Genomic DNA, 26387 nt, shown 5'->3' with positions numbered 1-26387 from the left:
GGTCATTAGAATAATCTATAAGTCTATAAGAAGCTGAGTTAAAAACGTGTTCCCGCATGGGGCATAAAGAATAATTCAAATTAGAAAGATCAAATACTTAGTTATTGAGATGCATTTTACAGGTCATAGCAGACTTTATGGAGCAAATAAAACTCATAGAATTAAAACAAATGTTTTACATCTTCCTAAATCTGAGGCTGGTTTTAACCTTCTAGACCTGGAATTGTATCAACGTGCCACCCAAGGCTTTTACTTGTGACATATAGTAAAATGCACTAAAGAGGAACATATTGAAGATGTGCATGGTCATCCCCAAAATCTTTTCACCTGCCTATTTTCAAAGGATAAAGATAAGAGCATTAACAACTTCATTGTTAAGCACACTATAACAACACCGAAGAAAACAAAATGTATTCTACAAGAACCAATATCACTCCCTAAAAACACAACCATATGGAACAATCCCTGGATAGATCTTCAAAATTCACTAATAAATTGGTCCACATGGAAAATAAAAGGCATAGAAACCGTAAATGACTTCTTAATAGGAAATACATTTATTTCCATGACAAAATTTAAAAAACAATTGGACTGACCAATGTAGATACAGTATTTTCAAATACACACAAATACAAGTGTGTAGGTCTCTAGCAGACTTCCTAGAGCTGGCCATTAAAAGTTTAATATCATACATTTGATTTAAAATCTTTTGGACAATCTTGAGGGAATCCTATTTGAATCAGAAAAGGATATTCATATGACAGGTAAGATATACAAAACCTTGCAGAGAGCCTATCCATTTGACAATCTCTTAGAAAAAAAAGATTAACTTCTCGAACCAAGACTTAAAAAGAACTGATATTGACACAAGATGGAGGAAATGCTGGAACATAACTAACGCAATTACAGTTAAAGAAAATGTACGCTTAACCCTATGAACTAATGTATATAATTTATTCATTCAAAATTCATAAATTCTACAGCACAAAGGCAGAGTCATGTCTTAAGTGTAAAACTAACAATGACTCAATAACCCATGCCTTCTGGGAATGCTATGAAGTCCAAAGGTTACGGGCAGAGTTAGAAAGTTGGTTGTGTCGTCACTACAGCCTGACCGGGAGTCCCATAGGGAGGCGCACAATTGGCCCAGCTTTGTTAGGGGAGGGTTTGGCCGGGGGGGTTTTACTTGGCTCAACGCGCTCTAGCGACTCTTTGTGGTGGGCCAGGTGCCTGCAGGCTGATTTCGATTGTCAGTTGAATGATTTTTCCTCTGACACATTGGTGTGGCTGGTTTCCGGGTTAAGCGAGTGGGTGTTAATAAGTGAGGTTTGGCGGGTCATGTTTTGGAGGACGCAAGACACGACCGTTGTCTCTCCCGAGCCTGTTGGGGCGTTGCAGTGATGAGACAAGATCGTAATATCATGAAATTGGGGAGAAAAAGGGGGTAAAAAAATCTGAAGTTAGCTGTCAGAAGTATTGGCATATAAAGGTGCAGTGAGATACATTCTGGGTTGGACAATACTTTTCTCGTCAACCATCTTTAAAAAAACGTATATTTAAAAACTGGAAATCAACCAATCCTCCATCATTAACACAATGGAATGTTTAAATGCTTAATTATCTAAATGATGAAAAACAAAATAGTGCATCTTGAGGTCATGTGGCGGAGTGAGGCAGTCACTGGAGATGGGGGTATGAGCAGGTGGATTTGGGCAGGTGTGATGTCTTTGATGTTTGTGTGAGTCTGTATGCTGTCATTTGTATGAGTATGTTTTGTATTATTTGAAAATAAATGGATGCATTTTACATAATGTGTCAGTTAGGAGAAACTGGGACCTATGGAAAAGACCAGCGAAGGTTGAATTTTTCCACATTTTGTTATATTACAGCATTAATATAAAATGTATTAAATAAATAAAATTACTCAGCAATCTACACACAATACCCCATAATGACAAAAAAATCCTTATTTACATAAATATTCAGACCCTTTGCTATGAGACCTGAAATTGAGCTCAGGTGCAACCTGTTTCCAGGTATAATCCTTGATGTTTCTTCAACTAGATTGGAGTCCACCTGTGATAAATTCAATTGATTGGACATGATTTGGAAAGGCACACACCTGTTTACATATCGTCCCACAGTTTACAGTGCATGTCAGAGCAAAAACCAAGCCATGAGGTCGAAGGAACTGTCCTTAGAGCTCCGGGACAGGATTGTGTCGAGGCACAGATCTGGGGCAGGGTACCAAAACCTTTCTGCAGCATTGAAGGTCCCCAAGAACAGAGTGGCCTCCATCATTCTTAAATGGAAGAAGTTTGGAACCACCAAGACTCTTCCTAGAGCTGGCCACCCAGCCAAATTGAGAAGGGCCTGTGGAGATGGGAGAACCTTCCAGAAGGACAACCATCTCTGCAGCACTCCACCAATTAGGCCTTTATGGTAGTGGCCAGACGGAAGTTACTCTTCAGTAAAAGGCATATAACATCCTGACCATGAGAAACAAGATTCTCTGGTCTGATGAAAAAACGGCTTTGGCCTGAATGCCAAGAGTCACGTCTGGAGGAAACCTGGCTCCATCCCTACGGTGAAGCATGGTGGTGGCAGCATCATGCTGTGGGGATGTTTTTCAGCGGCTGGGACTGGGAGACTAGTCAGGATCGAGGAAAAGATGAACGGAGCAAAGTATAGAGAGATCATTGATGAAAACCTGCTCCAGAGTGCTCAGGACCTCAGACTGTGGCAGGTTCACCTTCCAACAGGACAACGACCCTAAGCACACAGCCAAGATAACGCAGGAGTGGCTTCGGGACAAGTCTCTGAATGTCCTTGAGTGGCCCAGCCAGAGCCCGGACTTGAACCGAATCATACATTTCTGGACAGACCTGAAAATATCTGTGCAGCGACGCTCCGCATCCAACCTGACAGAACTTGAAAGGATCTGCATAGAAGAATGGGAGAAACTCCCGAATACAGGTGTGCCAAGCTTGCAGCGTCGTAACAAAAAAGACTTGAGGCTGTAATCGCTGCCAAAGGTGCTTTAAAACTTCTCTAGGATAGGGGGCAGCAAATTCACTATTGGATAAATAGCGTGCCCAATTTCAACTTCCTTCTACTCATCCCCAGAATATAAGATATGCATATTATTAGTAGATTTGGATAGAAAACACTCTGAAGTTTCTAAAACTGTTTGAATCATGTCTGTAAGTATAACAGAACTTATGTAGCAGGCAAAACCCCGAGGACTAACCATAATTTTCTTTTTTTTTAAGTCACTGTCTGTTCAATGAGTTTTCATTGGAATACTGGATTTCTAATCACTCTGTTTTCAGTTCCTACCGCTTCCACTGGATGTCACCACTCTTTGGAAATAGGTTGAGGTTATTCCTTTGTGCAATGAAGAAGTAAGGCCACCTGGAAACAGTGTAACGTCATGGGTACTGTTTGAGAGTTGCGCAAGACTAGAAAAGTAGCGTTAGTTTGTTGATCTCCTGTATTGAAAACAGATAGACCCGTCTTCAATTTAATCGATTATTAACGTTTACAAATACCTTAAGTTGTATTACAAAAGTACTTTGAAATGTTTTGGCAAAGTTTAGAGGTAATATTTGAGATATTTTGTAGTGACTTTGCGCAAATTGGAAGCTGTTTTTTTCTGGATCAACCGCACCAAATAAATGGACAATTTGGATATATATGGACCGAATTAATCGAACAAAAGGACCATTTGTGATGTTTATGGGACATATTGGAGTGCCAACAAAAGAATCTCGTCAAAGGTAAGGCATGATTTATATTTTATTTCTGCGTTTTGTGTCGTGCCTGCAGTGTTGAAATATGCTACACTCTCTTTGTTTACTGTTGTGCAATCATCAGATAATAGCATCTTATGCTTTCGCCGAAAGGCCTTTTTGAAATCTGACATGGTGGCTGGATTCACAACGAGTGTAGCTTTAATTTGGTATCTTACATGTGTGATTTAATGAAAGTTTGATTTTATATCATTCTTTTGAATTTGGCGCTCTACATTTTCCCTGGCTATTGGCCAAGTGGGACGCTACCGTCCCATATATCCCAGAGAGGTTTTAACAAAGTACTCAGTAAAGAGTGAATACTAATGTAAATGTATTTTTCTGTATTGTTTTATATATTTGCAAACATTTCTAAAAAACTGTTTTTGCTTTGTCATTATGGTGTAGAATAATGAGGGGAAAAAAAGATTGAATCCATTTTCGAATAAGGCTCTAATGTAACAATGTCGAAAAAGTCAAGGGGTCTGAATACTTTCCGAATGCACTGTACATGTAATGTAGAGCCTCACCTGTTTTGAGCTCCACCTGTTGTTGCCTGTTTTGCATGTTATATTGACATTAATACGTGTCACATATCAGTTTGCAAACAATGTAAAACATGTGGTCTCTTTTTTGCTTTCTTGAGTAAGGCAGCTCCAAAATGCAGGTGTTTCAGTCTAGCTCAGTGCTTTCTGTGGTGGTGGGGCAGCCAGCGGAAAATACGAAGCATAGGGGTTGGTAATGTTCTCTAGTTGTGCCGTCATTGGCTCAGTGTTCTTTCACTCCTGGGGACACTAAGTCACCGCAAAATATATGGGGAGAGCTCGAAAATTCAAGCCCCTTGGGTGCTGCCATAGAGTTACATTAGAAGTGCCCATCCAAGAAGGCTCAAGGTCATTGGCCACAGATAAAATGACATCGAATCACGTTATGTCTACTGGATCTTTGATTGGACTGATCATGTCAACATCATACTTTCAAGATCTTAGCTAGGAAGCTATCAGTCATCATCATGAATCAAGTCGACAATCTACTGGCAAATCCTTTTCAATCCTTGTCATATGAAGAAAAATTATGAAGAGAAATTATAGATAACACGCCTGGGTTTAAGGGTCTCTTTTCCAAGCTTAAAATTGCAAACCATTCAACATTGGCCATGTTATCAATTCAGCATGACTTCTACCGCGTTCAAAACAACTGGAAACTCGGAATTGGGAAATCTCAGACTTCAGTGAGTTCAAGACAATTGGGATCTCGGAAAGAAACAAGCTCTGACCGTGAAAATACGTTTTGAATGGTCATCCTACTCAGAATTCCAAATCAGCAACCCGGGCCTCTTTCCAGAGCTCCGACCTGAAGATCACTGACGTCATGATTCGACCATGATTTTTTCTGAGTTCCTCGTTAAATCCAAAGAATGCCTGACTTTGATCAATCAATCAAATTTATTTATAAAGCCCTTCGTACACTAGCTGATGTCACAAAGTGCTGTACAGAAACCCAGACTAAAACCCCAAAACAGCAAGCAATGCAGGTGTAGAAGCACGGTGGCTAGGAAAAACTGCCTAGAAATGCCAGAACCTAAGAAGAAACCTAGAGAAGAACCAAGCTATGAGGGGTGGGCAGTTCTCTTCTGGTTGTGCCGGGTGGAGATTATAACAGAACATGGCCAAGATGTTCTTTATTTTTTTTTATTTTTTTTAACCCCTTTTTCTCCCCAATTTTGTGGCATCCAATTGGTAGTAGTTACAGTCTTGTCTCATCGCTGCAACTCCCACACGGACTCGGGAGAGGCGAAGGTCGAGAGCCATGCGTCCTCCGAAACACAACCCCAACCTAGCTGCACTGCTTCTTGACACAATGCACATCCAACCCGGAAGCCAGCCACACCAATGTGTTGGAGGAAACACCGTACACCTGGCGACCTGTTAAGCGTGCACTGCGCCCGGCCCGCCACAGGAGTCCCTAGTGCGCAATGAGACAAGGATATCCCTGCCGGCCAAACCCTTCCTAACCCGGATGATGCTGGGCCAATTGTGCGCCGCCCCATGGGCCTCCCGGTCGCGGCCGGCTGCGACAGAGCCTGGGCTCGAACCCAGAATCTCTGGTGGCACAGCTAGAACTGCGATGCAGTGCCTTAGACCAATGCGCCACCCGGGAGGCCGGCCAAGATGTTCTTATGTTCATAGATGACCAGCAGGGTCAAATAATAATAATCACAGTGGTTGTAGAGGGTGCAACAGGTCAGCACCTCAGGAGTAAATGTCAGTTGTTTTTTCACAGCAGATCATTCAGAGTATCTCTACCGCTCCTGCTCTCTCTAGAGAGTTGAAAACAGCAGGTTTGGGACAGGTAGCACATTTGGTGAACAGATCAGGGTTCCATAGCCGCAGGCAGAACAGTTGAAACTGGAGCAGCAGCACGACCAGGTGGACTGGGTGACAAATTTTGATAACAAAAGTTTCCAACGATGGACCGCCATGCCACCTTCCTGTTCAAGAGAGCACAGCACAACAAGGTGAGTCCAAAAATGTATTGTATGCTGCTGCATAAATGATGTAACATGCCAGGGAGATAGAGTATGTATACTGTAGCTAAGAAAGTAAAACTAAGTGTATGTTGGGTAGTAAGCTGTTAGCTGTTGGTGGTGCACATGTAGCCGATAGCCTGTTTTAGAGAAACGTGATCATTGAATATTGTAAGTGCTTTCATTTTCTGCTTATACGCCACCTGTACGTATCCTACGGTTCTGACTTGGTGTACAGGGAGAATACTGTAAGAACAGCCAATGTTCTGAATTCTGTCTCTGTACATTTAAAAAATGCTGAACAAATAGTTATATTGACCACGTCCGTTCTAGCTCGCTCATTAATGTCTTAATCGAAATTACGGATTGCCTCTTATCCGCTCGTCATCCCTTTATGCCATAGTTTGTACATTTCAATTGTCAGTAGAAACCACATGTGTTTAAGCAAGTCAGCCATATCAGCTCTGTTTTTTTAAAGGCAGTAAATGAGGCTGAATGAACTGTTTCGCTGCAAGACAAGCTCCCCTGATAGCCAGGTTTAGCAGTGGTAAGTATTCACTCCATGGTGCTAAAAAGAAAGCTCTTCTGTTGGGACAGCTTTATGTAGACCCTAACAGTTTGTGGACACAGTTTGTCACCGATATAGTGCAATTAATGTATGTTTAGTGTTGTGTAGTGGCTTTTCTGGCATGCATAAAAAAAAAAAAAGTTTGCCCCATCAAGATTTACAAGCTAAAATTGCCACTGATAATGTTTACACACAAACCTGACATGCTTATCTATAGACCGTAACATTACAAGCACTTACCAATAACCTCCACCATAAGCTGTGAGTACTGCAACCTCCCTTGATGACAGTCTCTAACTCATAGGATCCACTGTCTGCGTCAGTGAGACCTTTAATAGTTATAGTTGAAGTCGGAAGTTTACATACACCTTAGCCAAATACATTTAAACTCAGTTTTTCACAATTCCTGACATTTAATCCTAGTAAGAATTTCCTGTCTTAGGTCAGTTAGGATCATCACTTTATTTTAAGAATGTGAAATGTCAGAATAATAGCAGAGAGAGTGATTTATTTCAGCTTTTCTTTCTTTCTTTCTTTCTATCACATTCCCAGTGGGTCAGAAGTTTACATACACTCAATTAAATTGTTTAACTTGGGTCAAAAATGTTGGGTAGCCTTCCACAAGCTTCCCACAATAAGTTGGGTGAATTTTGGCCCATTCCTCATGACAGAGCTGGTGTAACTGAGTCAGGTTTGTAGGCCTCCTTGTTCGCACATGCTTTTTCAGTTCTGCCCACAAATTTTCTATAGGATTAAGGTCAGGGCTTTGTGATGGCCACTCCAATACCTTGACTTTGTTGTGCTTAAGACATTTTGCCACAACTTTGGAAGTATGCTTGGGGTCAATGTCCATTTGGAAGACCCATTTGCGGCCAAGCTTTAACTTCCTGACTGATGTCTTGAGATGTTGCTTCAATATATCCACATAATTTTCCTTCCTTATGAAGCCATCTATTTTGTATACTTATTTTCCACCATAATGTGCAAATAAATTCATTAAAAATCCTACAATGTGATTTTCTGGAATTTTTTTTCTCATTCTGTCTGTCATAGTTGAAGTGTACCTATGATGAAAGTTACAGGCCTCTCTCATCTTTTTAAGTGGGAGAACTTGCACAATTGGTGGCTGACTAAATACCTTTTTGCCCCACTGTATGCTTTGTAGTATAACACCAAAACTAGTGTCAATTGAGCTGCCACCTATGTGAAGGAGACAAAACCTTAATTTTGCTGGATTATTGAAACATTCCATAGTGTGTTGTAACACCATTTAGTCAGTTATTGTGAAACACCTTGCCAGGGTCTGGGAGCACTACTGGAAAAGGTTGAAAACACTAGTTTGGTGTTTCTAGTTGTGTTTTGTGCATATTTAGATACCTTCTCTTTTGGAGACATTTCCTCCCTCTAAAGCTCCTAAACACTATGATGGTGTTGCAAATCATTGAAACAACTTGCATTCTTTTTTATTACGTATACTTTGTTTGTTTTTGTTTTGAGTCAATTTCAATTCACCCCAAAATATTATTATTTTACAGTGGTTGAATATGTAATATTCCTATGCCTTGATGACAGCTTTGCACACTCTTCGCATTCTCTCAGCCAGCTTCATAAGGTAATCACCCAGAATGCATTCAAATTAACAGGTGTGCCTTAAGTTAATTTGTGGAATTTCTTTCCTTCTTAATGTGTTTGAGCCAATCAGTTGTGTTGTGACAAGGTAGGGGTTGCATACAGAAGATAGAAGTCCATATTATGGTAAGAACAGCTCAAATAAGCAAAGATGAAGTTCAGTCAAAACGGAAAATGTCAAAAACCTTTACATTTTCAGTCGCAAAAACTATCAAGCGCTATGATGAAACAGGCTCTCATGAGGACTGCCACAGGAATGGAAGACCCAGAGTTACCTCTGCTGCGAAGGATAAGTTCATTAGAGTTACCAGCCTCAGAAATTGCAGCCCAAATAAAGGCTTCACAGAGTTCAAGTAACAGACACATCTCAACATCAACTGTTCAGAGGAGTCTGTGTGAATCAGGCCTTCATGGTCAAATTGCTGCAAAGAAACCACCACTAAAGGACACCAATAATAAGAAGAGACTTGCTTGGGGCAAAAAACACGAGCAAGGGACATTAGACCGGTGGAAATCTGTCCTTGGGTCTGGAGTACAAATTGGAGATTTTTGTTTCCAACTGCCATGTCTTTGTGAGACGCGGTATGGGTGAACGGAAGATCTTCACATGTGTATTTCCCACTGTAAAGCATGGGGGAGGAGGTGTTATGGTGTGGAGGTGCTTTGCTGGTGACACTGTCAGCGATTTATTTAGAATTCAGGGCACACTTAACCAGCATGGCTACCACAGCATTCTGCAGGGATACACCATCCCATCTGGTTTGGGCTTAGTGGGACTATCATTTGTTTTTCAACAGGACAATGACCCAACACACCTCCAGGCTGTGTAAGGGTTATTTTACCAATAAGGAGAGTGATGGAGTGCTGTGTGAGATGACCTGGCGTCCACAATCCCCCAACCTCAACCAAATTGAGATGGTTTGGGATGAGTCGGACCGCAGAGTGAAAGAAAAGCAGCCAACAAGTACTCAGCATATGTGGGAACTCCTTCAAGACTGTTGGAAACACATTCCAGGTGAAGCTGTTTGAGAGAATGCCAAGAGTGTGCAAAGCTGTCATCAAGGCAAAGGGTGGCTATTTGAAGAATCTCAAATATAAAATATATTTTGATTTGTTTAATACTTTTTTGGTTACTACATGATTCCATATGTGTTATTTCATAGTTTTTCACTATTATTTTACAATGTAGAACATTTTAAAAATAAAGAAAAACATTTTAAAAATAAAGAAAACCCTTGAATGAGCAGGTGTTCAAAAACTTTGGACTGGTAGTGTATGTCTTAACCATTCGTATTAGATACACAATTTTTTTGTGTTGTGATGCTGCCTTTTACATGCACTGAATCCTCAAAAAGTGTTTTCAAACACCAATGTTCAGATTGAAGAACCACTTTGCGGGTTTCAGAGTACTGTTATTCTGTTTTAAAACACTTTCTGTGTATCATAACGCTTACATTGGGTTTACATTTAAACACCCTCCAAACACCAGATCTCAGGTTACTTTCCATGGTTTTATTACCCAATCATGGTGTTCTGAGTCTTTCTATTTTTACAGTGTATCTAGAAATGTGACATGTTATTACTGAATGACACATTTTCAACTGGACCAGCCTAAGCAGAGGCTCCAGCTCATGAAACAATGCGCAATGTCTGTGTCAAGCTATGTCTATGTCATGGACAATTTACTTTGTTACAAATCAATAACTGGTCAAAAGTATAGCTTACTTACCAATAAGCCCAACACTTTATGATAATTATTTAAAAAAACATTGGACTGCCATTTCCTTCAAAACTAGCTACAGAAGGGTGTTGAAAGCCCACGGATGACAATCCTGGAAGGGCGGAGACACACTGTATAGGGTAGGCTTTGCATTTATTTGGTAAAACAGGAAATAAAACATCATGATGATGATTGATCATGTTTAAATAACAGAACAATCTAAAATGTATGTTTGCATCATATCCATATCCATATCCATCATATCCATGGTCTCAAATGAACTACGATCTCTAGACTGATTTCTGAAACACACACACACACACACGCACACACACACACACACACACACACACACACACACACACACACACACACACACACACACACACACACACACACACACACACACACACACACACACACACACACACACACACACACACACACACACACAGACAGGATGTCCCCTCACTCAGAAATATGATGAACAGAGCACTCACAGACACACAGACACAGTCTGGAGCAGGTGCAATCACTCCTTGAGAATGTCAGTGGTGATGCTGATATCTCTCATCCTCCTCGCTCTGGGGTTTGCAGGTGAGTTAAGAATTAGAACCAGACTATATTTTCATTTTGATCTATATTGTTCTGTTCATGGTGAAGTTTAAGTCACTCTGTCCCCCTTTATGGCTTGGATTTAAGGCTATTAGCCTGGCTTGGTTAGGGTGATGCCTTGGGTAAAACTAAAAATCAAAGATATCATTAGTTTGCCTTCTAAATCTTTTCAAAAAGTGTAAAAATAAAACAAGACATGGATATGGTCTTATTTTTAATCAGTGATCCATTATCCACTGGAGAGAAAACCAGAACCAAAGTGTGTAAGAATTGATTTAACTGTTTTCAGTTTAGCCTACTTGTCAGGACCACATCAAATGAAAAAGATAATATGAAATAATAACCATTTCACTTATTTGATGTCATTGTGATATTTCCATTAAAACTACAGTTTTTGTTGTTGATCTCTGCTTCTATGCTTGACCTAGATAAACAATAGAAATTATGGTGCTTCGTAAGATGATTCTTACCGACACCCCTCTCAATCCTCTTAATTTAAATTTGCCATATCATATATTCTGGGTTGTACTAACTAACCTCTTCTTTAGTATGTAGACTTACAGTATTTTCTGTGTATAAGTTGTAATTATTTTCTCATTAGTAATTCAAATGCAGCTTCCTCTTTTTCGGCTCACTGGTTTTCTGACACTACTCTGAGAAAGAAAAGGGTTCTAAATGGGTTCTTTGCGGAGGGATAGGGTTCTACCAAGAACCGTTTTGATCAGAAGACTCCTTTTTGAAAGACAAGTAAAATAAAATAAAGCTTTATTTATACAGCACATTTCAGACATGGAATGCAACACAATGTGCTTTACAGGAAAAAAAACTAATAAAAACAATGACAATAAAACTGAAATATTTACTACACAACAAATAAAAAAACGAAATAATAACAATAAACACTACATTTCTCAAAAGCACCCTAAGGAAAGGCAGATCTAAAAAATATGTGTTTTAAGATTTCGGCCCTCCTCAGGTTCTCTGGCAGTCTAATTCAGAGGCTGGTGGCATAGTAACTAAAGGCTGCCTTTCCATGCCTCTTTGTCCTAGGCTTTGGGATAGTTAGAAGGCCAGTGCCAGAGGACCTGAGGGACCTCCTGGGTACATAACTTAAAAGCATGTCTGACATGTATTGGGGTGCACAATCATGGATTGATTTAAAAACCAATAGAATACTCTTAAAATTAATTCTAAAACTCACAGGCAGCCATTGCAGAGACCATAAAACCAATGTAATGTGTGCTCTCTGTCTGTTCTTGGTCAGTACGCATGCTACAGCATTCTGTATGTTTTGCAGTTGACCAATGGCTTTCCTGGGTAGACAAGACAGGAGTGCATTACAGTAGTCAAGCCTGCTTGTAATAAAAGCATGGATGAGTCTCTCTGTATCAGCCTGAGAGGGAAATGGCCACACCTTGGCAATGTTCCTCAGGTGGAAAAAACTATTTTGTTCACAAGGGTTCTTTGTAAGGCAAAGGGTTCTACATAGAACCATATTATAATATTTCCCAGCATGCTTTATTGCAGGGAGACTTTCAGAAATGTTTGTTTTAGTGTAATATCTGGGGTTTTGTATAGATTGGTTGATTCATTTTATGCAACACAAAGATAAATAATGTACAGTTTTCTAAACGAATCAAATCTGTTAGTAATTAGATGTATTGCACCCATTGCTGAGATGGTTGTTCACGTTTCGATGATTGAGATAGTCTCAACTAAATCTTCCCTCCCCTGGCAGTCATTGTGAATGCAGGTTGTGGGTGATTAACATTCCCTACCCTGGCAGTCATTGTGATAGCAGGTTGTGGGTGATTTAACATTTCCCTGCCCTGGCAGTCATTGTGATAGCAGGTTGTGGGTGATTTAACATTGCCCTACCCTGGCAGTCATTGTGAATGCAGGTTGTGGGTGATTAACATTTCCCTACCCTGGCAGTCATTGTGAATGCAGGTTGTGGGTGATTTAACATTTCCCTACCCTGGCAGTCATTGTGAATGCAGGTTGTGGGTGATTAACATTTTCCCTACCCTGGCAGTCATTGTGAATGCAGGTTGTGGGTGATTAACATTTCCCTACCCTGTCAGTCATTGTGAATGCAGGTTGTGGGTGATTAACATTTCCCTACCCTGGCAGTCATTGTGAATGCAGGTTGTGGGTGATTAACAATTCCACTTGTTGGATATCCTAACTCTGGCTGGATCCCAATAGGAATTACACATCACTTTGCAAGCCAGCATAGTGGGATTTGCAGGCCTGATGTGGCCTGTAAACCAGGTGATTCCTAACACCCCTGTATTAGGGTATAGCTAGGCCCTCAAAGAAGGCCTTATATATGTCATGTCATTTTAAAGGGTAATAAGGCTGGTGGAACTGTTCATATAGGGTTCTAGAATGAACCCTCTAAAGATAAAAGGGTTCTCGGTATAACCCTTCATAGACGGTTCTAGAAAGTACCTTTAGATGATAAAATGGTTCTAGGTAGAACCATATACAGAAGGCTCTTTGAAGAATCCTACATAGAGGGTTCTAGATAGAACCCTCTGCAAAGGGTTCTACCCAGCACCAAAAAGGGTTCCCCTATGGGGGCAAACCGAAGAACCCTGTATGGTTCTACTTAGCATCTTTTTTTCTAACAGTGTAAAAGTCATCACCAGCTGTATCTGATGTTAAAATGTACATTTCACTGTATGTTTAGGTGCTGCGGAGTGTACTATGTACGCTGCTGTTGGGAGGAACAAGGTGATTGACCATGGCCTGGAGTTGCTTGGACAGTCATTTCACTTACGGTGGTCACATGACTATAAGATAGTTTACGACAACAGGAAGAATACTGAGCCAAAACCCCAGACCACACCGAATGGTTCTCTGTTACTAATTAACCTACAGCTGAATAATACAGGGTCTTACCAGGTCACCATCTACGACAACACGGGAACACTCGTGTTAGACAAAACAACTCGCCTGTGTGTGCTCTGTAAGTAGGCTACACAAACAGAAAGCATACATATGCATGTACGCACGTAGCATGCACGTACACACACAGCCAGTGTTAGGGAAAATATGTCCTCATTACAGTGTGTGTTTTGTGTTCTCAGCGCCTGTGTCTAAGCCACGTCTGACACACACCTGTACTGATGCATCTGTCAGTCTGAGGTGCGATGTGGGGAACTCTGTGGATGTTAACGTGGTGTGGAGCCATAACAGACAAACAATGCCAGGATCCACTGACAAAACTCTGACAATAACCAAGGCAATGCTCAAACCTGTAGACAGCTACGTGTGTACAGTGAGTAACAAAGCGAGTGAAGAGAAGAGTGACGATGTTAACCCTGAATGTACAGGTGTGTAGGAGAGACTAAATAAAATAAAAATTTCTGACGATGATGATGATGATGCTGATGATGATGATTCTTCTGCAGATGATTCTTCCTCTACAGTGCTCTTGTTTGGGATGAAGCTATGGCTGATGGTGGCGATTCTGGCTGGTGGAGGTGGTCTGCTTCTCATCCTCATCGTCATCACCTTGGTGTGTGTCTGCCAGAGCCGCAGGCGGCACGCTAGTCGCATAAAAGGTACTGAACACACATGAATAAAAACACAGCAGTTATCTACATGATGATAAAACAGTACTATGATAAAGAAGATCTATGATAAAACAGAAGGCTACTCACATTACATGTAGTTACCAACATCTAACTCCCTTACCCATGAATCCTAATCCCTGATGTTCCCCATGAAGAGGAGGAGGAGATGAGACTTGCGCCCCTCACCCAGCCCACGCGTCAAGCATCCCTCCACCACCACCATCACCCACACAAGTCCCAGAGCCGAACCCGGCCGAAAAACAGAACTCCGTCGCAGGCCACCCAAAACTCCAGACCCCTGCCTCGACCCAGGTCTCCACAGCCTGAACCAGATGATGCTCCGCCCATACCAATTCCCAGGCGGACAGGACCCCGGAACCACAGGAGTGAGGTGTAGGTGTGTGTGGGTGTGTGTGTGTGTGCCTGCATGCTTGCATTCTTGTTAACCATAACAACCCCTGTAGTCACACAATGGTTCACACTTTGATTGCAGCAGTTACAAATAAAGAGCAATGCTTCACCACTTATGTGTATGTGTCAGATCTCTCTCTTCTTCTTCCTCTTCTTCTTCTTCTTCTTTTTCTTCCTCCAACCTGACCTTATTAGAATTGCATTAGAACTAGCTATCACGGCATGTTTTACAACATCTATAGCATCATAATCAGTGAGCTGTACTTTTAGGTGTTTGTTTTTAAAGATTAAAGGTACTTGATACTTCAGAAATTAAACTCAGTGTTAATTCATCTGGTGTTTGCTGTCTGTAATAGAATACTAGATTTGTATGTCTGTAATATTTTGAGTATTGTGTGTGTGGTTTGTGTTCCTGGGGGCTTTCTGTTCTAACTCAATGTTCAGTAAACTGGGGCCATAGCTCAGCCTCAGACACATACCGCATCCTGTCCCACCACTGCACTCAACAGACTGATTCCCCTGGATGTACAGTATATAGAGATATATACCACAGCTGCAAGACAAATAAACAGCATGCTCTGCAGTTACACTACTGCCACTCATATTTGGACAAGAGTGGGAGTGAGCAGTGCAGAGAGAGAAATGAGTATGTGTGTGCATGTGTCTGAGAGAGCGTGTGAGAGAGAGACACTTTAACATTTTAGTCAGTAAGCAGACACTATCCAGAGCGACTTACAGTACAGTTAGGGACAGATCAAAATTTACTGGGGGGACAGTCAATGCCACGCAGGGCTACTGGCCAGAAGGTTGAGGGTTCACTCTCCCTGCCTGTCTCATTACACTACGGTCAGAGCCGGCTGCAGACAATGATCAGTTAGGAGGAAATCAGATTTTCAACATTTTGATGTCATATTTATAATTATATAAAATATATGCAACAAATTTTCCACCAACAGGTTTCTGTGTCAATGCATCACACAACCAATAAACAAAACATACCGACTTCGGGCACTTCAATATCATGGTTTTCGTTTTCAACACCACCCAGTATAGAATGTCATTAACTTCTTGAGAATACAGGGGGTGCTATTTTCCCATTAGCATAATTTGCTCTACAGATTAAACTGCCTCTTATTCCATTATTGCTCTTACTATATGCATATAAATAATACCATTGGAAAGAAAACAATCTCTAGTTTCTAAAACCGTTTCAATTTTGTCTCTGAGTGATACAGAAGTCATTTGACAGCACTTTCCATGACCAAGAAGAAAAAAGCAAGATGTGTATGCCAGCTTCAACGCTCTGCCTATATATGGTCGTGCCCCCTATGACCCGAAACACACCTCATTGGCCTTCCTCTGGGTGTCAAGAGGACGTCAGAGGAAAAATATCTTGTTTATCTGGGACTGACGTGAAATGAGAGCTAATTCTTTGGCGTGACCGACAACTTCCGGTTGTCTAAATCGTGCGACTTGTAGCTGCGATTGTCTTCTGTTGTGCGGCCATTATGGATGAAAACTATCTCCGTCTCGAAGTTTGTTTGATACATGTGACCAGATCATCGTAATGTATGTTTTTTCAATATAGTTTAATCAGATTATTTGAATTTTTTCGGGAGTTTTGTGGTGTTCCGTTGTCTGATTTTATTTACGTTTGAGAGATCCGTGCCACTCGACCAGTACCTGTGCTAAATGGAGTGGGAAAGGAACAATTCTGAACGGAACCAACGACTCATCTTGACAAAGGACACTTTGATCAACATTCTGATGAAAGATCAGCCATAGTAAGACCCAATTTACGATGTTATATCATATCTGTTGTGCATGTGAACTGGCCGTGGGCGCCTAGCCGAATCTGCCTGGTATAGCTATGCTAATTTAGCGCTACATTTTGTTTTCGTTATAAAACATTTAATAAATCTGAAATATTGTTTGGATTCACCAGATGTTGGGCTTTCAATATCTGTACGCTGTGTATTTTTCTGAAATGTTTTAAGATGAGTAATTCGTTATATGACGTTGGTCTCTGTAATTGTTCTGGCTGGGTCAGCACTATTTCAGATTGCAGCTGCAATGTAGAACTGTGATTTATACCTGAAAAATGCACATTTTTCCCCAAAAAAACTATGCTATACCATAAATATGTTATCAGACTGTCATCTTATGAAGTTGTTTCTTGGTTAGTGGCTATATATATTTTTATTTAGTCGAATTAGTGATAGCTACTGACGCAGGAAAAAGCTGTTGGGAGTAAAAAAATCGTGTCCTTTGCTAACGTGGTTAGCTAATAGATTTACATATTGTGTCTTCCCTGTAAAACATTTAAAAAATCTGAAATGGTGGCTTTATTCACAAGACCTGTATCTTTCATCTGGTGTCTTGGACTTGTGATTTAATGATATTTAGATGCTACAAGTTACTTGTGACGCTATGCTAGCTATGCTACTCAGTGGGGGGGGGGCGGGTGGGGGGTGCTACCGGATCAGGGTTGGTGACTCGTGAGAAGTTAAACCTTTTTTGTGTTTTGTAACAGATGTCTCTTTCAATTCATCAAATTGCTTCTGCACAGTTTGGTTTGATTATTCAGGATCGATTCAGGATTCAGGATCGTACTGTAGGCTACTAACCCTCGATACTTTTTCAATCCAAAATTATTAAAACCTGTTTGGGAAAGGCGTCCCGCTAGCGGCACACCTCGACAACATCCGGTGAAATTGCAGAGCGCGAAATTCAAATTACAGGAATATAAATATTTAACATTCATAAAATAACAAGTGTTATACATCAAAATAAAGCTTAACTTCTTGTTAATCCATCCACTGTGTCAGATTTCAAAAAGGTTTTACGGCGAAAGCACACCATGCGATTATCTGAGGACAGCGCCCCACTTAAAAAACCATAATAAACATTTTCCATCCAAGCACATGAGTCACGAAAGTCAGAAATAGCAATAAAATAAATCAATTACCTTTGAAGATCTTCTTCTTTTGGCAATACAAAAGGTCCAAGCTACACAATAAATGGTTGTTTTTTTCGAGAAAATCTATTTTTAAAGCCTAACACGAAACATTTTGTAAACGGCTTGTGTCGTGAATTCCATCTCCTTCAACTTTCGACGAAACATTCAATGTAGTTATTCACACTAAACGTACGTTTATCCAGTCATGGTTGGTTTCATTGCAATAGTTACCCTTGTTATTTTTTTTTTCTTCACATTTTCAAATATATATATTTTTTTTGGGGGGGGGGGTGTTAGAATAAGATTTTAGTATTTTGTATATAGTTATTTGCATAAAAATGTATCACTGTACCAATTCGGCCACTTGGGTACATTTGGGCAACTTGTGTGGGACACCTGGGTGACTACGTCTCAATGTCATGTAGCTCGCTCATTCCTGAATATATCTGTCTGACACTTTGCACAAATACTGCTGCCCTCTTATGTTCTTCATTGAAATTATCCCCAGCATCCTATCTGAATGTTTGGCTGTTCTTGTTCAGTTGAAAGATGATGCAACAACAATAAAAAACAGAAAACAAATGTTTATTTCCTTGTATTTTCTTCTACCAGATCTATTGTGTTATATTCTCCTACATTCAATTCATATTTCCACAAACTTCAGAGTGTTTCCTTTCAAATGATACCAAGAATATGCATATCATTGCTTCTGGGCCTGAGCTACAGGCAGTTAGATTAGGGTATGTCTTCAGGCGGAAATTGAGAGAAGGGGAGTCCACCTGTGGTAAATTCAATTGATTGGGCATGATTTGTAAAGGCACACACCTCTCTACATAAGGTCCCACAGTTGACAGTGTATGTCAGAGCAAAGAACAAGCCATGAGGTCAAAGGGATTGTGTCGAGGCACAGATCTGGGGAACCACCAAGACTCTTCCTAGAGCTGGCCGCCCGGCCAAACTGGGCAATCGGGGGAGAATGGCCTTGGTCCGAGAGTTGACCAAGAACTGGCTGGTCACTCTGACAGAGCTCCAGAGTTCCTCTGTTGAGATGGGAGAACCTTCCAGAAGAACAACCATCTCTGCAGCACTCCGCCAATCAGGCCTTTATGGTAGGGTGGCCAGATGGAAGCCACTCCTCAGTAAAAGGCACATGACAGCCCACTTGGAGTTTGCCAAAAGGTACCTAAAGGACTCTCAGACCATGAGAAACAAGATTCTCTGGTCTGATGAAACCAAGATTTAACTCTTTGGCCTGAATGCCAAGCGTCACGTCTGGAGGAAACCTTGCACCATCCCTAGGGTGAAGCATGTGATTGCAGTAGCAGGGACTGGGAGAGTAGTCATGATCGAAGGAAAGATGAACAGAGAAAAGTACAGAGATGTCCTTGATGAAAACTTACTCCAGAGCACGCAGGACCTCTGACTGGGGCAAAGGTTCACCTTCCAACAGGACAATGACCCTAAGCACACAGCCAAGACAAAGCAGAAGTGGCTTTGCGACAAGTCTCTGAATGTCCTTGTGTGGCCCAGCCAGAGCCCGGACTTCAACCCGATCGAACATCTCTGGAGAGACCTGAAAATAGCTGTGCAGCAACGCTCCCCATCCAACCTGACAGAGCTTGAGAGGATCTGCAGAGTAGAATGGGAGAAACTCCCCAAATACAGCTGTGCCAAGCATTTAGCATCATACCCTAGAAGATTCGAGGCTGTAATCGCTGCCAAAGGTGCTTCAACAAAGTACTGAGTAAAGAGTCTGAATACTTACATAAATATGATATTTCAGTTTTTTTTATTTATAAATTTGCTACAAATTATAAAAGCCTGTTTTTGCTTTGTCATTATGGGGTATTGAGTGTAGATTGATGAGGAGAAAAAATGATTTAATCAATTTTAGAATAAGGCTGTAACGTAACAAATTCAAATTCAAGGGGTCTGAGTACTTTCCGAATGCACTGTATATGAACAAGTACAAGGCTGCTACAGTTTGACTGGGTTTTCATCCTATCCAAGGCCAGGAGTTTTTCCAGGAGTTTTTAAGAACCATCTGACCTAATCCCCATCGTAGCCCATATTAAACCTTATTACAACAGATTAATCACGTCATACTGTACAAGGTCAGAAGTTTTACCTAGTTAGGTTACCAGATCAGGAAAAACTACAGGCCTCAGACCTTTGGTGCTACCTCTGACTTACTGTGATTGTTTTAAATGAAAATGGTTAAACATTTACATATTCTTAGCAAAGAGCAATTTCTCAAGCAAGAATTTAGCTCGGACTGTTTGGGAGTGGGGAGGGTAAAACTGAAAACTAGCTGTTATTGGCAGAGAGGCTTGGAACTCTCTTTCTTATTGGTCTATTAAGAAACGGTAATGCTTGGTGATGTCACCAGGCAGGCCAGAACTCCATCCCACTAAAACAGGCTGAAATTTGAGGCGATCTTTTCAAACAGCTTTTACACTAAAAGGGCATTATCATAATTTTCACAATTTCACAGTATTATTCCTACCTCATAGCGTAGAAATATATATAAAACATAGACAAATAGGGTTTTTGACTACACCGAGACTTTAAGATGAATGCGTCAAGGGACAGATGGCAAATTACTGGGGGAGAGGGGATCCAAAATAGGGGAGGGTTGTCAAACTTCTTTTTTTGCTTTGGGGAGGGTTGTGTGTTTTTTTTATTGGGCACAAGGGAGAGTAGTGCCTTTTTCTCTGGTTAACATTTGTTCTTTTGCATTTTTACGATCCATCCTATTAAAATGTTCTCATCTGCTTGCGTGCTTCTCCCCTATATCAAGGTGTTTTGGTTCTTCCCTTAAGCATTACGGTTTTTATCACTTTTACTATACCTCAGGTCACCATAGACTACCGTCTATCCTGCACTCTATCATCCCTTCATAGTGACAACAGTGGTAGGTGGATCGTTTGTCCTGATCTGCAATAGGCTAACTAGCAATCATACCACACATAAAAGCATTCAAAGCTGCATCAATTTTCAATAAGAATCGACAAGCACAAATAGGTATAGCTGATAGGCAGCGGATGCCAGGAGCATCATTGTGCATGAAAGAACAGTGAAGATATGAAACACACAGCTTGAAAATCTCCTTATTGATCTTGGTTAGGGACAATTACCCTACCTAGACTATAGTAGCCTGCAACACCACAATGCAATGAATAATTGCATTATCTTTTTCAAGTGAGTACAATATTCTACTCTAGGCTGCAGTGAAAATGCCATTTGAAAAATGGCTCAAAAGCCCTGTGATTTGAATGTTTCATTCGATTTGGATCAGTTGGGTCTACTCTCGTCAGTTTACAGTATAAGGTCTAAAGACACAATAGCAGACCAGTCTGGCTGTATTTTTACTTCTGATACTGAATGTGCTGTCTGTTTTTAGATCATCATTCTCCCAAGTTGTCCTATAGTAATGTGTCCACATGCAGTATGTGTCAGAGTCCTTTAAGAACAGTGGGTTGGAGTCAGGCGCAGAGAGCAGAGGGTTCGAATAAATGTATATTTTACTACTGGAAAAAACGGTCACGCCACAAACACAAGGCGCATAAACTGACCGGCCCATACACAGGACCCAAAATGTCCGGGAAAAAAACAAAATACAAACGAACATCCACAAACTAACAGAACAACAATCCCACACAAACCTAGGCGGGCCTAACAGGCTTAAATAGACAGAAATCAATAAACACAATAAGGAACAGGTGCAACTAATAAGACCAAATGAACAGAAATGGAAAAAGGTATCGGTGGCGGCTAGTAGACCGGCGACGACGACCGCGGAGCACCGCCTGAATAGGCAGGGGAGCCACCTTCGGTGGGAGTCGTGACAGTATGCTCACGGCAGGCTCAGTTATTCAGGAAATCTTAACACACGCTCATCCTCCTCTCCAATCCGAGTGGCTATTCCTCGCGCACCTAGAATCTAACACTTCAATATAACCTAAATATTTATAATTTAACTTTTTAACCTCTCTGGGATAGCGGGACTGTAGCGTCCCACTTGGCCAATAGCCAGGGAAAATGTAGAGCGCCAAATTCAAAAAAATTATATAAAATCAAACTTTCATTAAATCACACATGTAAGATACCAAATTAAAGCTACACTCGTTGTGAATCCAGCCAACATGTCAGATTTCAAAAAGGCTTTTCGGCGAAAGCATAAGATGCTATTATCTGATGATAGCACAATGTCAACAAAGAGAGAGTAGCATATTTCAACCCTGCCGGCACTACTCAAAACGCAGAAATAAAATATAAAACATGCATTACCTTTGACGAGATTCTTTTGTTGGCACTCCAATATGTCCCATAAACATCACAAATGGCCCTTTTGTTTGATTAATTCCGTCCATATATATCCAAATTGTCCATTTACAGTGGGGAGAACAAGTATTTGATACACTGCCGATTTTGCAGGTTTTCCTACTTACAAAGCATGTAGAGGTCTGTAATTTTTATCATAGGTACACTTCAACTGTGAGAGACGGAATCTAAAACAAAAATCCAGAAAATCACATTGTATGATTTTTAACTAATTCCTTTGCATTTTATTGCATGACATAAGTATTTGATACATCAGAAAAGCAGAACTTAATATTTGGTACAGAAACCTTTGTTTGCAATTACAGAGATCATACGTTTCCTGTAGTTCTTGACCAGGTTTGCACACACTGCAGCAGGGATTTTGGCCCACTCCTCCATACAGACCTTCTCCAGATCCTTCAGGTTTCGGGGCTGTCGCTGGGCAATACGGAATTTCAGCTCCCTCCAAAGATTTTCTATTGGATTCAGGTCTGGAGACTGGCTAGACCACTCCAGGAACTTGAGATGCTTCTTACGGAGCCACTCCTTAGTTGCCCTGGCTGTGTGTTTCGGGTCGTTGTCATGCTGGAAGACCCAGCCACGACCCATCTTCAATGCTCTTACTGAGGGAAGGAGGTTGTTGGCCAAGATCTCGCGATACATGGCCCCATCCATCCTCCCCTCAATACGGTGCAGTCGTCCTGTCCCCTTTGCAGAAAAGCAGCCCCAAAGAATGATGTTTCCACCTCCATGCTTCACGTTTGGGATGGGTTCTTGGGGTTGTACTCATCCTTCTTCTTCCTCCAAACACAGCGAGTGGAGTTTAGACCAAAAAGTTATATTTTTGTCTCATCAGACCACATGACCTTCTCCCATTCCTCCTCTGGATCATCCAGATGGTCATTGGCAAACTTCAGACGGGCCTGGACATGCGCTGGCTTGAGCAGGGGGACCTTGCGTGCGCTGCAGGATTTTAATCCATGATGGCGTAGTGTGTTACTAATGGTTTTCTTTGAGACTGTGGTCCCAGCTCTCTTCAGGTCATTGACCAGGTCCTGCCGTGTAGTTCTGGGCTGATCCCTCACCTTCCTCATGATCATTGATGCCCCACGAGGTGATATCTTGCATGGAGCCCCAGACCGAGGGTGATTGACCGTCATCTGAACTTCTTCCATTTTCTAATAATTGCGCCAACAGTTGTTGCCTTCTCACCAAGCTGCTTGCCTATTGTCCTGTAGCCCATCCCAGCCTTGTACAGGTCTACAATTTTATCCCTGATGTCCTTACACAGCTCTCTGGTCTTGGCCATTGTGGAGAGGTTGGAGTCTGTTTGATTGAGCGTGTGGACAGGTGTCTTTTATACAGGTAACGAGTTCAAACAGGTGCAGTTAATACAGGTAATGAGTGGAGAACAGGAGGGCTTCTTAAAGAAAAACTAACAGGTCTGTGAGAGCCGGAATTCTTACTGGTTGGTAGGTGATCAAATACTTATGTCATGCAATAAAATGCAAATTAATTACTTAAAAATCATACAATGTGATTTTCTGGATTTTTGTTTTAGATTCCGTCTCTCACAGTTGAAGTGTACCTATGATAAAAATTACAGACCTCTACATGCTTTGTAAGTAGGAAAACCTGCAAAATCGGCAGTGTATCAAATACTTGTTCTCCCCACTGTATTTGGCGCGGTTGATCCAGAAAAAAACAGCTTCCAATTTGCGCAAAGTCACTACAAAATATCTCAAAAATTACCTCTAAACTTTGCCAAAACATTTCAAAGTACTTTTGTAATACAACTTAAGGTATTTGTAAACGTTAATAATCGATCAAATTGAAGACGGGTCTATCTGTTTTCAATACAGGAGATCAACAAACTAACGCTACTTTTTTTAGTCTTGCGCAACTCTCAAACAGTACACATGACGTTACACTGCTTCCTGATGGCCTTCTTCTTCATTGCACAAATGAATAACCTCAACCTATTTCCTAAGACTGGTGACATCCAGTGGAAGCAGTAAGAACTGAGAACAGAGTGATTAGAAATCTGGCTTCCCAATGAAACCTCATTGAACAGACAGTGACTTAAAGAAAAATATAAAAAATAATGGTTAGTCCTCTGGGTTTTGCCTGCTACATAAGTTCTGTTATACTTACAGATATGATTCAAACAGTTTTAGAAACTGAGTGTGTTCTATCCAAATCTACTAATAATATGCATATCTTATATTCTGGGGATGAGTAGAAGGTAGTTGAAATTGGGCACGCTATTTTTCCAAAAGTGAAAACTCTGCCCCCTATCCTAGAGAAGTTGTATTACCTTTTATATGTGGCATAAACACAACCAGTCACAATGTTTTATTCTGAAGAGGCTATTTCAAAAATATCCTGTATGCATGCACAAGTTCATCTGAAATATTATTCCAGCATCCTCAAAAAGTCTTGACATTAACCAGTTTTCAATCAAACCTTTTATTGTGAGTAAAGTACCCAATATGTCAGATGAAAAATGTCACCACATTAGCATGCAGTTTATTAGGCTACAGATTCAATAAGTTATGATGAACTTCACAGGGTAGTGAAAGTGCACAGTGATGAGGTTGATGCTCCTTTCAATAAATGTGGAGGGTCTTATTCTGGTGACATGACGATTGATGCTTGGCTGCCATTTGACAAAAAAAAGAATCTTGCACTTTTGTCCATAATAATCTCATCATGTAGTAGGCTATGCCTGCAATGTATCTTCAAGCCGTTGGCTAGAGCCACATGCCAATACCAGAGTGGGCACATTTGCTATACCTACTGTATGCAAAAACATTAGTGACAAAATCATCAGTAGGCCTAGAGTTGAAAATGCTATGGAAACCCATTTAACTTGTATTTTTTATTCAGTAAATGGGAATTTAACCTCAACAGTTATTTTTATGTGCACTATGTATTTACCCACATATTTTTATCTTCAACAAGTCAATTTGATGGAAACAACTGATGGGAAAATGTAAGTAATTCCGGCATTTGGCCAATAAAAAAATGAAAGCCAATATATGAAATTGTAGTGGGCTAAATCTTCCAGGAGAGGCTGTCTATCATAGGCTACACCCCGAATTTGAGGTTCAACGCCATTCTCTCACACATTGCACACACATGAGCCTGCTGCTGAGGAGAGAGAGAGCGAGAGAGGAGCCTTGGCCTAGGCCACTGTTGATTGTGAAGATCAAGGCTTTTTTCATTGAAATAAAACAAAAGTTAGAGGAAAAGGGCATGCCTATAGTGAAAAGCCTACAAGGGGAATTTAATATAAAATATTGTAGTGGAAGATGAGAAAAAAGTTGGCATGGCCAGATGCAGGCTTCTGTGCACCTCCCTATTCAGGTAGGATGCGATTTTGAACATAAATATACTTATAATCATTTGTTTAATCATTATAATAAAATAAAAAAATAATCACTGGCTAAATTCAATTCAATCTGTCTTTTTAATTTTGTGCTCCATAATTAGTTTAAGATAGGTTATAATTAGGTCTGTTGTAAAATAAATAACATTAGACTATTTCTGTCTTTGGGTATGGTAGGAATTTGCCTTTGTTGGTAATTGCTGTAATATAACCTGTTCAAAACTTTTGTGAAAGTTTAAACCAATTTGCAATTGTTTTATTTCATTCTGTTGAGCCATTGTTGTGTCACACTGTGTTTGCTGCAATATAATAGCCTGCCTGCTCCTATATTCCCTATCAACAATGGCTTGACTTACTTTTGATATTACCCTAATAAAGTTTAGAAACGTTTATGAAGCTTTGGTGTGGTGTAGCTATTATTAAGCTTTAGCTACTGCAGGTCTATAATGTGAAGGCAGTGAGCACTGGTGCTTCAACTGACTCCTACAGTTGAACATGAGGTGAGGGAGAATGTTTCAGGCCTACCAGAGTTACTCCTATAATCTGACAATATAATGCTTATCTTTCTAAAAAAAATATTCTGAGCGAAAATGTATGAATTAGTCTCCTTCTGTAAGTCTATATTTGTATAGCAGATGCAGTAGCCATCTGATATAAAGAATGCATGTTGGTGTCTAGCATGTCTCTGGCATATCTCTATCTCTCTATCGCTCTGGGGATAGGCCTAAACTTCTCTTCCTATCTCTCTATCGCTCTGGGGATAGGCCTAAGCTTCTCTTCCTATCTCTCTATCGCTCTGGGGATAGGCCTAAACTTCTCTTCCTATCTCTCTATCGCTCTGGGGATAGGCCTAAGCTTCTCTTCCTATC

The 26387-nt window shown here is 40.7% G+C and overlaps 1 protein-coding gene across 1 annotated transcript; it reads left to right on the top strand.

Moving 5' to 3' along the window:
* Nucleotides 1–10735: 10735 nt before the first annotated feature.
* Nucleotides 10736–14961, top strand: LOC139538185 (T-cell surface antigen CD2-like). The gene is made up of 5 exons (XM_071340055.1): nucleotides 10736–10832; nucleotides 13546–13824; nucleotides 13946–14191; nucleotides 14270–14422; nucleotides 14590–14961. Exons 1-5 carry the CDS (start codon nucleotides 10781–10783, stop codon nucleotides 14829–14831), a joined length of 972 nt encoding a protein of 323 aa, XP_071196156.1. The 5' UTR covers nucleotides 10736–10780; the 3' UTR covers nucleotides 14832–14961.
* Nucleotides 14962–26387: the final 11426 nt, after the last annotated feature.

The sequence above is a fragment of the Salvelinus alpinus genome, chromosome 14 (assembly GCF_045679555.1).
Source record: "Salvelinus alpinus chromosome 14, SLU_Salpinus.1, whole genome shotgun sequence".
NCBI classification, from domain to species: Eukaryota; Metazoa; Chordata; class Actinopteri; order Salmoniformes; family Salmonidae; genus Salvelinus; species Salvelinus alpinus.
This window is presented reverse-complemented; position numbering and strand designations above follow the sequence as displayed.